This window comes from Protopterus annectens, chromosome 16.part0 (assembly GCF_019279795.1).
Source record: "Protopterus annectens isolate FY-2018-M chromosome 16.part0, PAN1.0, whole genome shotgun sequence".
NCBI classification, from domain to species: Eukaryota; Metazoa; Chordata; order Ceratodontiformes; family Protopteridae; genus Protopterus; species Protopterus annectens.
In genome coordinates, this window is record NC_056750.1 from 252978768 (window position 1) to 252991985 (window position 13218).

Below are 13218 nucleotides of genomic sequence, written 5' to 3' on the forward strand. Positions count from 1 at the left end.
ATATCTGGGAGTTTCCTCCCAGGTTTCTAACATAGCTAAAGAAGGCCTTATGATTGTCTTTTGAGTCTTTAGCTATTTTTCTCTCAAAATTTGCTTTGGATGATTTTATGAGAGCTCTTAGTTTTTTACTTATAGTGATTAAGACACCGTTTTTTACTTATAGTGATCAAGGGTGTCTTACCTTTTAAGGATTTTGCTCTATCTTGTAGTAGCTTCCTCCTTTTGTTGTAGAGTTTGTTTATGGCTGGGGTCCACCAGACTGGACGCTTGCCTTTGGTACAAAGAGTCTTTGTTTTGCTTGGGATTGCCTTATCCATGCAGTCCTGCAGGTGCTGGTAGAAGGCATTTGTAAGTGATTCAGCGGCTTGAGTACTGTTTTCCGCCGGCTCGGGGGCCTTAAAGGAGACCACACTAGTCTTTAGTCTTTAGAAGTGTGAAGTCTGCTTTCGAGAAGTTCTTTACTGTGGTCTTTTTTATTTCAGGTGGGGGTGGGATGAGGACCTCCAGCGAGATTAGTTTGTGATCTGATCTCACCAGTGAGGGGTATACTTCCGGTGTTGAACATTGTGCTCCCATGTTCGTGATGATGAGATCAAGTATGTTTTCCCCTCTTGTGGGGATGGTGACTAGTTGTTCCATGGCATTTGAGTTTATGAATTCCAGGAACTTTTGGGCTAGGGTGTTTGGGCTTGAGTAGTGTTCCCAGTCTATATTAGGGTAATTGAAGTCACCTAGTATGATGGTGTTTGGTGATACATTTATCCCTCTAGTGTTTTCAGGAAGGCCATGTGAGGTTCCTGAGTTTGTGAGGGTGGCCTGTAACATGCTGCAATTTGCAGAGCAGTCTTGCCTATGGTTAATTGCACCTGGATGGTCTCCGATGCATCGTGCGTTGCCACCAGTCTTGAGGTGTGGGTGTCCTTGATGAATATGGATACCCCCCCTCCTTTCTTGGTATTGTCCGGATTTTGGGGCCGGAACGCATAAGAGGTAAAACCTGATAGTGCTGGGGTGCTCTCGGGAGCCTTGAACCAGGTTTCTGTCACTGCACAGACATCGATGTTCTCCATACTGAGAAGGGCCTCGAGTGCGTGCATTTTGAGATTTAGACTTCTGGCATTGAGCAGCATTACCCTTAGTTTTTTCCTTTTTTGTGTTCTAGGGTGGTAGGTTTAGAATTTGAGCCTTGCCTAAAAAAGGCACTATGGGGGTGGCAAGAGCCTTTACCAATATCCGGAATCCCAGGGGTGACAGGTGCAAGCCGTCCCTTGCGAAGCAGCGTGGCTTGTCCAGCATGTCATCCCAGGCAGACAGACATTGGATCCCCTTTGAATGACACCAGAGTTTAAGCCAATTGTTAAAGCTTAAACTTATCAGTGATTTAATGGTGAATATAACACAGCTGTGTAAGACTTACTGTAACAGACTAATGTTGCAGTAGGAGCACCCTCCCTTATTTTATTATATTTTTATGCCAGGGCGTGGATGTTTTTCCTTCCTTTTTTTCTTGCATATACTTGGTGTGTAGGGCTCTAGCCTTCCTTACTGTGAGGTAAGAAAGCTCTGGGTTTGTCGCCCTAACCACTGACTTTATACCACTCTCCTTGAGCAGTTCAAGTGGTTGGGGTATGCTTCAGGCTGGCAGCCTTAAACTTTAGAAGGTAGCAGGTTATCAGTCCTGGGCAAGGTAACCCATATTGCTTAGATACTGCCACCGTGATCTATTTGTTTACTGTCATGGTAGGTTTACCTGCACAACTGTACTTCTGTCTTGTTTCTGATTTGTTTTCATCAGGGCCATCTTATTTTTCTTGGCATGCATTTCAAGACAGCAACCTGTAGTGGAAAAAAAACGTGCTTGTCAAGCCATGTGAGGGGAGTTGTTCACTTCAGGCTACCCAAAGGCACTCCTCCACCTTGGAATCTGACTTTTTTCCTTGAGAAAATGACCTTGGACCTTTTCGAACTTGTGGTTTCCTGCTTAAGTATCTTTGCCTTTTGGTGATCATAGCAGATAAAGTATCAATACTACAAGCCATAATGTGAGAGGAGCCATGTACTGTCGGAATGAATTTTTATGCCTAAACTGGTGTCTGGAATCTCCCTTAATTTAATATCCAGTTTTCCTCAGCCCTAGAATAAGGTTGATCTTGTTATTTTCTGGATGTTTACAGATAACTAATATTTCCTCTGAACAAGGCCAAGTCATTCTGTTTGGCAAGCAGTTTATTGTGGCCTTCACTCAAAGAAAGAGCAAAACACCGTCTAAGCAAACCTTTTCCAAGTCACTAGCCAACACCATGAGAAACATGAGAGTGCTGTTCAAGGAAAGATTACGCTCACTGCATTAGGGCAGCTACTACATTAACCATTTTGTTCATGTGCATCTCTCCACAGGCATTAGCAAGGCAGCTTGCCTGGTCCTTGGTCCACACATTTTCAAACATTACAAACTTAATCTGCTGTCCACAACTAGAACATGGTGTGATGCCCCTGCACTGGCCCATTAATCAAGGAACCTCAGTCCTCACCACTAGCACCAGTGAGGGACATGCACACTGGGAGGATTACAAGTACACACTAAAGTGCAATTTCCCTTAAGAGCACACAGAGATCACAATCAGTCTGGGGCTGGTTTCTCCTTTTTCCAGATCTCCAATAAGACTTTCCACTGGCACAGCTATAGGGTTAAGATCTCAGCCGAGCAGTCAAGCCAAAACCTCCAGCACCATCTGTCCAACCAGTGCTTTGTGTCCCTGTCCAAGTAGCTGACACACACACATAAGAGATGTGATTTATATACAGGCACACACTCCTGGGAAAGGCTGGCACAAGTTTACTAGCTATGACCCCTTCTGCCCAGGCTATAAGGTAGTTATCACACACTCACCAACCAGCTCTTTATCAGCTACTATAAGGCCCTTACAAAGGGTGACAAATTCTACTGTGTAATGTTACTATTCTCCAAATGGTAAGTGTGACCAAGACTGTCAAGGCTATTTAGGAACGTCTCATACAGTGTCACCAAATACGTATGCAAGTACTCAGAGCTTAAATGTCTCTAAACAAACCAGCCATAATTAAAAGGTTTAACTATGTTTAATAATTAATAAAAGAACAAGACTATATTTAATAACTCAGCACAGTGACTACAGAATTCAGAATCACAGGAAATATTTTAAAACATTGCAGGACAGTCTCAAATGCAGGAAACCTCTAAACTAATCTTTACTGTATTCCTATCTATATCTAAAAGATACTTTTCCTTGGTTCAGGGGTCTGCAACCTTCACTATCAAAAGAGCCATTTTTGGCCCCTCTCCCACCAAATGAAATTCAGCTGGAGCCACAACCTATTTGACCCCTAAAATGAAGATAAGTGTATTAAGTTTTATATATAATTATTATACCATATATAAATTGTTTATAAAAGCAATATTTAAAATACATCCCTGATTTTGTTCCTTTGTTGGGATTTCTACTGGACTCGTTTGATTGCTCGGTGGGTGTGTGGGTGACTACCTCTGAACCTCTTAGAGCAAGAAATCCAGACAAAGCCGTAAATAGTTGGGGGAACAAAGGTACAAAAATAAAGACCCTTTTTAAATATTCTTACAAACTTAAAATGTTAACGGGTTTACATTTGCATGAATTTTCTGGTGTATGAAGTTTGAAACTCAAATGTATTTCTATATTTTCTGACTTTAGCCCTCAATGATTTGTCAAAGATTTGCCAGAAAATCAGAATTTTATGAAAAAGACAAAAATATGAGGCAAAAATTAGGACATTCTGCAAAAATCTGTACAGTTGAGAGGTGTGTATGTATGCCTGCGAGTGTGTATGTATGTGTATGGAAATTGCATGTTAACAGAAAGCATGTTATTCTATCCAGTTTAAGTTCATAAGAGCAGCATTTAAAATCCTGTCATTTGATTGCTCACAGTGTGCATGTGCGCTCGCGCCTGTGTGTATGTCATGCGGCAGAATGGCCATTATTTTTCAAAGCTACAGGGAGCCACTGCAGAGGGGTGGAGGAGCCACAGGTTGCAGACCCCTGCCCTAGTTAATGGCTCTTAGCAAGGCAGAAGTGCTGAAGATGGATGTGTCAAGGTCCAAAGACCAATACAAAATGCCCAGTCTCTGAGAGCGTTCCGAAATTAATATCAAAACTTTACTGCTGGTTCAGCTGGATGACATCACTATCACCTGCCTTCATTTTCCAGGTTAACAGATACAAACAGAATTTTTAGCATCTGTGTGAGAAGTGCGCATATCTCAGAAGTTTGCCTATAATTGGAAGTCTTAAAACAGTTGAACACTTCTACATTTTAAACCTAGTAATTATTTGTTTCAAAACAATAGAAAGAAACTCCTAGCTCTAGACATCCTGTCTCCTTGCTGCCTTGAAACTAACTTTTATAGCACATCGTAAAACACTTAACTTATTTTCTTGAAGTTTTGCAAGTTAAATCTGTATGTTGCAACTTTCTGCTATTCGTATAATTTATATGCATTTCTGTTCTTTTCCAGTAGGTCAGCTGTGGTTGCGTTCTTGTAGCTCAGTACATAACATACAGTTCCAACACGCACTTCTGCATCAGTTGTTTAATATCTACATAATATATAGTTATCTTACATTTGTATGACAAGCCTATGGATCATATTAATATTCACAAATGACATTATTTACAAAAATTCCCGATAACTGGGCTGGCAGTGTCACAATTCTATGTCATATTAATATTTTCAAGTGACATACAGTGGATATAAAAAGTGTACACACTGCTGCTAAAATGCCAGGTTTTTATGATATAAAAAACACCACAATAAATCATTTCAAAACTTCCCACCTTTAATGTGATCTATAACCTGTACAGTTCAATTGAAAATCAAATCTGTTAGGGGAAAAATATAAAAAACGTGCAATAAGTTGGTTGCATAAGTGTGCACACCCTTAAACTAATACTTTGTTGAAGCACCTTTTGATTTAATTACATCATTCAGTTTTCTTGGGTACACACCTGCCGTCAATTAGACTCTTGATTAACCCCAAATAAAGTTCAGCTGTCCTAGTAGGATTTTTCTGACCTGTACTCAAGTTGCCTGCTACAGCAAAAGCCATGGTTCACAGAGAGCTTACAAAGGGCTCTCATTGCTGAAAGGTATCTGTCAGGAGAAGGGTACAAAAAAACTTCCATAGCATTGAATTATACCATGGAACACTGTAAAGACGATCATCAAAAAGTAGAGAAAATATGGGACAACAGTGACATTGCAAAGAACTGGACATCCCTCTAAAATTGATGAAAATACAAGATGAAAACTGGCCAGGGAGGCTGCCAAGAGACCTACATCAACCCTGAAGAAGCTGCAGGAATTTCTGGCAGGTATTGGTTGTGTACTACATGCGACAACAATCTCCTGTATTCTCTAGATGTCTGGACTATGAGGTAGGGTTGCAAGATGGAAGCCTTTCCTTACACACAACATCCAGGCCCAGCTAAAATTTGCAGAACAATACATAGTCTCCCAAAAGCATGTGGGAAAATGCGTTATGGTCTGAGACCAAGGCTGAACTTTTTGGCCACAATTCCAAAAGGTACGTATGTGCAAAAACACTTCCCATCAAAAGAGCACCATCCCCGCGGTGAAGCATGGTGGTGGCAATATCATCTTTGGGGGTTGCTTTTCTTCAGCTGGAACTGGGGCTTTTAATCAAGGTGGAGGGAATTATAGCAGTTCCAAATACCAGTCACGTTTGGCCCAAAACCTTCAGGCATCTGCTAGAAAGCTGAAGAGGAATTTCACCTTTCAACATGACAATGACCCCAAGCATGCATCCAACTCAACAAAAGAATTGCTTCACCAGAAGAAAATTAGTTTTGGAATGGCCCAGCCAGAGCCCAGACTTGAATCCAGTAGAAAATCTGAGGGGTGACCTGCAGAGTGCTGTGCAGAAGAGATGCCCTCAAAGTCTTTCAGATTTGGAGCACTTCTGCAAGGAAGAGTGGGCAAATATTGCTAAGTCAAGATGTGGAAGGCTGATAAACTCCTACCCAAGTAGATTGAATGTTGTAATTGAATCAAAAGGTGCTTCAACTAAGTGTTAGTTTAAGGGTGTGCACACTTATGCAACCAGCTAATTGTATGTTTTTTATAATTTTTCCCTTAACGGATTTTTGTTTTTCAATTGAAATTTACAGGTTATAGGTCACATTAAAGGTGGGAAAAGTTTTGAAATTTATTGTGGTCTCCTTTTTTATATCACAAAAATTTGGTATTTTAACAGGGATGTGTATACTTTGTATAGCCACTGTATAATTATTTACAAAATTCCATCTAGCTGGGCTGGCAGCATTTCAGTTTGTCACACATGGTGTGGGGCAACTATCTAAAAAGAGATCTAAGGGGGCTTGACAAAACTGGACTTTTCCATCTCTCTGTTCCCTATGTAGCTCTGGGAGTCTTCCCTTATGACGGAAATCCCATGGCAGCAAAGAATGTAGAATGGTTTTGAGTACTCGCTTCTACAGTAGATGCTCACATAGTCAGTGTTGCAGTACACCCCCCCCCCCCCCCACACACACACACACACACACACACTTTACTTTTATATACAGGTTAATCCTGTGGATATTTGTGAGAGTGGGACAGGAGTCAAGAGAAATAATTAGTCCTCCTATTACCTTTACTTTTATCCTTGCACATGAGGGTAGGGTGTTGCAGTAAAGACTTGCTAAAATGCACCTTTTCCATGATTGAGAGGAAGGTGCTTGCCTCATTGAGGCCTAGACTATTACTCACCCATAAAGAGTGGGAGATAACCCAAGGTGTTAACTTTTTATTTAGCATTTGAGATGAAGTCGTGCATCATTATGTTTAGGCTGGCATCTACCGGTGTGCCTCTGGAGCTGCCTGCAGCTAATTTTTATATGCTAGGAATTCTACTGTATCAGAGATTTTACTGTTATGCGAGTTTCTCGCATAATTCCTATCAGCCTAAGTTTTCTGGGACAAATTGAAGTGGCTTTGCTTCTGAGCATACTGCATTATGTTTCCAGGTGAGAGACTGTTCTGACTTAAATGGTTGTTTTAGGTTAGTGTTGCATGTCATGTCTGTTTAGTAGCTCAAGGCATGTTTGAGACTGTATAATTACACTGATTATTGAACAGGATGCAGTTGATAAATGTCGCAGGTGTAGTGTAAACTGTAGACAGATTTTTCTTGCAGAAGGTTGTTTCATTTGTTTAGAAACTGCAGGAAGGGTGTTGTAGAGGCACTGTATTTCTTGGATGGAGTTAATTGTGATGACATCCATTTAAATCTTTGTTTACAGCTACTAGAGACAGCATCTTCTATTGAACCTTCATCTCCTGAATCCTCAAAACTAATGTCTCATCTCTTAGTGCAGCCACTTGCACAGAGTTTGCCAAAGTTGTTCCAGTATTTCCGAGAGTTGGGTCATTTAAAGACCCCAGGTATGTCCACTTTTTAAACTGTTTCTCTGTAGCTGTTCGGATTTTGGCATTTAATAAAGTTTTGCTTTCATTTTCTGAAGTGAGTTGCTGAATTATTTTTAAGGAGGTATTGAGCTTTAACTTGTAAATTGAGTACTTAGTCAGCACATCAAGAATGTAGTGCATTTCAAGTAGTAAAACAGTGCAGCACACACTGGTGTACAAGTCCTTAAGGACTTTCATCTTGGTGGACTGACTGCTTTCATCATATCAGTACACACAGACTTGGATACTTCTAACTGCATGCTGTCAACTGCTTTTCCACTTACAAAATTTGAGAGGGTGGTTTTCTAACTGGGAGAACTTCACCTTATCTTTTCTAAGAGAGTCCGGTGTAACTCTAGGTTGTGACATTCACGTTTAACCCCCCCTCCTTCTGCTAAAGGGCTTGTAGTTTTTGATGTGTTCTAAGCACTGTATTTAACGTCAGTAACTTAAGTCTTTGATGTAGGGCTTGAGGTAGCTCAAAAGCTCAAGTAATTGCAAAACCTGTGTTAGTCCAGTAAAAGGTATTCTGTCACATCTGTGTTCTATTGCCTGTGTGTTCTGTTAGTGGACCAACACTGCATTTCTTTTAACTTTTTTCTCTGGTCCTAAAGGGTTTACTTACTAGCGATTCTTGCATGATACCTTTTGGTCAAGCTGTGTTTTCCAAGCTGTGCCTTTTATTTTTTTGCCTGCAAACAGTATTGCTAGTTTCGTACCTGCAAAAGTAAGCAGGTGATGTGAGACTCCCTTGTGAATCCAGCATTAACATGCACACTTCAAGACTCCCTCTTGAGCCCAGCATTAACATGTATGTTTTAAGACTTGCTTGTGAATCCAGCAATTACCATGCATGTTTCTTGATTCCATTGTGAATCAAGCACCAACATGCATGTTTCAGTTCTTCTTGCTATTTGAATGCTACTGGCCTTATTTGAATGCTACTGGCCTGTTCATATCTCACCAGAGTATTTACTGTATAGTTGACTCCTATCTGCCCATGTTTATTTTCAGAATAAACAAGAGGATAATCATCCTGATTTCATATGTAGTAGGTACTTTTCCGAATAAATAAGTCGCCTGCTTTTGGCAGATAGATTGCATCTAAAGATTACCACACCAGGTGCTAAGTATAAACTTGAGTCTTGCAGTATTTAGTAAATATTCAGTAAGACGCCTGCATTAAAATGTTTAAAAAGTAATCTCATTGAATGAGAAGCTGTATACACTCTTCCTGTCTTTCTACATATTTAGAGCTGTTCTTAGAGTTAAAGCTTGCTAAGTGAGAAGTGCAAAGTGACAAGTTTAGTCTTCAGGTTAGAGGAGTGCATTTGCTTTGACAACTCATGGGCAGTGATCTCAGATCCAGTCATTAAATTACCTAGCGAGGAATCACTGACACCTATGCATCATTCCTTCATTTGCATTTTATTTATTACCTACTTAAGTTCAGGATGGCGGGGGGGGGGGGGGGGGGCAGACTTGGCAGAAAATCTAATCCTGGAAGGGATGGCAGTCTGTTATGGGGGATATGCACACACACCATGTGAGCAAGTTGGAGAATTGCCATTGTTGGGACCAGAACACCCTGGGAAAAGTCATGTGGAGGACATGCACACTTGCCTCAGAATGTACCCAGGCCACGATCCTCATTGGAGGACCCCAAGCACTGAGGCAGCAGTACTTACTGAGGTGTCATCCAACCAGTGGTGCTTCAGCTTAATAAAATCAAATTGTCACCACTGTCGTTGCCTTCAGCAGAGACCTTAGGAACTCTCAAATTTGAGGCAGATCTAGAGAATATTATTTTGAAGACACACAAACTAGCCACCGATAAGAGGTTTTATCATTTTCACGTTTGTCCAGTCTTATGCTGCCTGTGCCAGTTGTTGACTACTTTGGCCCAAAATTTGTTTTAGTCCAAGAAGCCATTTTACTATATCTTTTAAAAGACTCTGCTTATGCTGTTCACTGTTATAATCACCATCAGCAGGATATTTGACTTCCAAAAGCTGTACCTGCTGCAGCAGCTTTGCCCAGCTCCTTCCCAAACAGATAAGATGTTGGTGGTAGAGGGTCATTTGTTGGCTATCTTTAGAGCTTTTGTGCCACAGAGCTCGAATGGTTACATGCTTTGTAAGGGTTGTCAGTCAACTTTTTTATTTTTAAATCTGTGATAGTACTATCAGTGTTTGACACTGAATTTGATACTGAAGTAACTAGATAGAGTGATGTGGCAGGCCTGTACCATGTAAATTATTGCATTTGATGCTTTTTCCCTTATCCCGGAGGATGACTGTTTTGACTATGCTAGGTTCACCCTGACTAATCAAAATGAGAACAAAATCTGGCGGTGTACAGCTCCCAAAAGTTTTGTTGCCTGCATCAACCAAATCCTCTGATAATTTTCCTCAGAAGCATAAATATTCAAAAAAGCAACAGGAGAAGGAGAAAACTGAGAAAGTTCAAGTGATGCTATCAGCTTCCCTAGATCCAGCAACACAGAACTAAGTAAGGCACTTATCCAGTTGTGTTTTTGTTTGGACATGGCCTTTGGTGAACCAGCTCTGTCGGCCACCAAACATTTGATTCCACTGGTGACCACCTGGATCAAAGCCATCAACGTGCCAGCTGTCATGAGATTTGAGGACTCTGGATGACGGCACCTAGTTTGGCTAGCAAGGGGAAGCTTGGTATTCACTTTGCCAAGAGGAGGTTCCCAGAGGCCAAGTAAAATCTCTTGCTTCCCCCCTATGACCAGAGACTCCAAAGGTTGCTCTCATGGGGGGGGGGGGGGCTTAGGTGCTGATGACCAGGCTGAATCGATCCTAAGCCCAACTCATGTCCTAGGCTTCTTAACAGGATTTGTTCCAGTTGGTTCAGCACCTTAATCATCTTAAAGTCCATCCAGCCAGGTCTGAAAATCCACGAGATGCCAGGGATTCCTTCTAAGAGAGAAGGATGGAATAATCACTTATGGTATATTCTGATACCCAAATGCAAATGAGCTGGCATATGTGGGGTCAGCTGTCCCCAATATGTCGTTCAGAAAACCCTGTCCTCTGCCTCGCCACCAGAAGATCTGTCATTTGGAGGTATCTTTCATAAGATGAAGGTAGAGTTCCAGTGAGAGTCCAAAGAATACTGTGAGGCCCAGAAACAATGTAGGGCCTGCCAAAGGTTTTAGCTGTGCTGCCACTCAAGTATTGTAGAGAATGCACTCACTAGTGCATCTCCAGAACTGGTTTGCTTTCCCTGTTTACCAGAAAGTCTGTCCATTCCTATCAGATCAAGGATATCCTCAAGTTCCTTTACAAGAATCAAATGGCTAATCCAACTGCATCCGGGAACTCCATTTCTAACCGGGAGAGTAGAATATGTGACTACTTTGGGAAGAAAGCCTATACCCCTGCTACCCTGGCCTTTAGAACATTAAACTGACAGACCCAGATGCTTAATTATCGGCGATCTCTGCTGAATAAGGTGAGGTCCAAGGCAGAGGGAATTGCAGGTAAGGAGCAGTCTTCGCAAGTTGCAAAGCACTCCAAAAAGTGGGCTATGAATGCAGTGGGTAATTCATACAGTGCAGCAGCAACACAGGGTTTTGTCTTTGTAGACTTGACTGAGGACACAGCTTCTACCTGATAAGGTAGAAGGAACTCCTATCTGGACCTCATGCTGGGGGGAGGGGGAATGGAAGAAAGCAAAAACATGAAATTAGTCTGGCATTTTTTTTACTTCAGGCACCCACATTCCACAGGATTTGCCCCGAAGTCTTGGCTCTCCCTCTATCCCAAGCAAGATGTAGACAAATGCATCAAGGAGAAGGGGTCACTAAACAGACTGCCTCCTTTTCAAAAAAGCCCATCCAAACCTGCCAGAAAGCAAACCTTAGAAGATAATTTCTTCTCTGCCTTCCTGGGAAGGATAGGAGAGTACTTAGAAACATTTGAGAGAATGGAAATCATTACTCAGGACCAGTAAATAATGGACCTTCCCAGGTTAAAGACATAAAATACAATTTCAAAGCAGAGCAAAGTTTATGGGAGTCTTCCCCCACTCCTTACCAAAAGATCAAGTGACCTTGGTCACCCCTCTGCTGAAGGATCTGCTTTTCCAGGATGCCATAGAGAGAGAGAGAACCAGAAAGAAGAAAAGTCTGGATTTTGCTTTGCTCTAGGCTTTTCTAAATGCCCAAAAAAGGCACATAGACCCCATTTAAACCTTTCAGGACTAAGCAAGTTCTAAATGCTGACCTTCAAATTCTTATTCCTGTGTCTTTTCTCTCTGTTCTTGGTCACACTGGACCAAAAGGATACCTACCTGCATATTCCTTTAGAAGGTTTCTTAAAAGTCAAAGCATTCCAAAACAATAGGCATATGGCATCCTCCAAATTCTGACAATTTCACACTTCTGTGGTTGATGTCTTTCAGCTTTTCCCAGTTAGGGGTCATGATTGGTAGTCAATTTTTACGTGCCGAGTTACCAGCCCTGATGCACAACCTTCAGCGAAGGTACGCCCATTCACGCATGTCTCCACGTAGAAGACGCTCTAGCTGAGAATTGAACCCGGACAGCATCTTACTGTGAGGCGACAACGCTACCACCAAATGGGAGGGAGGGTAACCAACACATCCAGCCTATGCAGACTGTGCAAGCATGGGAGGGCTTCCCCAAGGGTCAGGCCTGACTCCTTAGCACATGTGGGATGAGCAGATCCCATGTAGACTTGCATGAATGGCTGCTGTACAGAGAAGTCTTACTGGATTTGACCAATAAATGGGTTGTGCCAGAAGTAGACTTTCTTGCTTGCTCAAAGCCAGCAGCTGAGAATGTTGCACTGTAAGGCATCAGCTCCAGCATTCTAGAGAATAATTTCTTCTGCATCAAATGGACAGATCTGCTTCTGCACGCTTTCTTTCCTGTGCATGTGATCCTCCTGGTATTGCTGAAAATCAGAGAGGAGATCCAGAATTCATACTGATGGCTTCCTTTTGGCCCAGGCTACATTGGTTCTCCCTGCTAAGTCTAACAAAGTTTGAGCCAACACTGTTGCTTCAGAGTGGGAATCTGTTGACCCCGAAAAAAGAATTCCTGATGTACCCGAGCATGACTGTCTATGGTTCACAGTTTGTATGACCTAGCGCTCATTTCTCCCAGGTGCATGTTTTCTGAGACTGGTAAATATGAGAGAAGCTAGGGAAAACTGATGGCAAAACTGATGGCATACCTAACAAAATGAAAGATTCTGACTTTTAGCAATAGCAGCCTGAGTGCTACTCCTGAATTTTCTGGAAACATTATCACAACAGGCTTGTATTGCACATCTTTAAAGGATTGTGTTTTGTTCTCAGCCTGCCTACTTCCTGATTGTCCTTTGTATTCTCAGCTACCTGTAAAGCAGGTTCTAAATGGATTGTGTCTTCGACTGTCCGGAGGTGGCATTTACCCAACCATGGTATCTCATCTCTCTTTTATAGGCGGTAACCTTGGCTTCCTTTGGAACAGCTTCCTTGGCTTCGTCAAGTACTTATCTTAGAAAATGCTATTTTTAGAATCCAAAAACTGTAGGCAGTTAAGTGCAAGGAATCCGTTTCGATTTTTCACAAGGAGTGTGTCTCCTTTCACATCAATCCTTCATTTATGTCAAAAGTAGTGACCAAGATTTCCTTGAATTAGGCCATTCACCTCCCTGTTTGTGTTTTTGTGAACAG

At 41.8% G+C, this 13218-nt stretch overlaps 1 protein-coding gene across 3 annotated transcripts in view; it reads left to right on the top strand.

Moving 5' to 3' along the window:
• Positions 1–13218, top strand: part of TINF2 (TERF1 interacting nuclear factor 2) — a 767662-nt gene that overhangs the window by 271125 nt on the left and 483319 nt on the right. For all 3 annotated transcript variants that reach the window (XM_044058404.1, XM_044058402.1, XM_044058403.1), the window contains one exon: positions 7338–7479. In XM_044058404.1, the coding sequence (XP_043914339.1) occupies positions 7338–7479 (142 nt within the window). The remainder of the gene's footprint in view (positions 1–7337; positions 7480–13218) is intronic.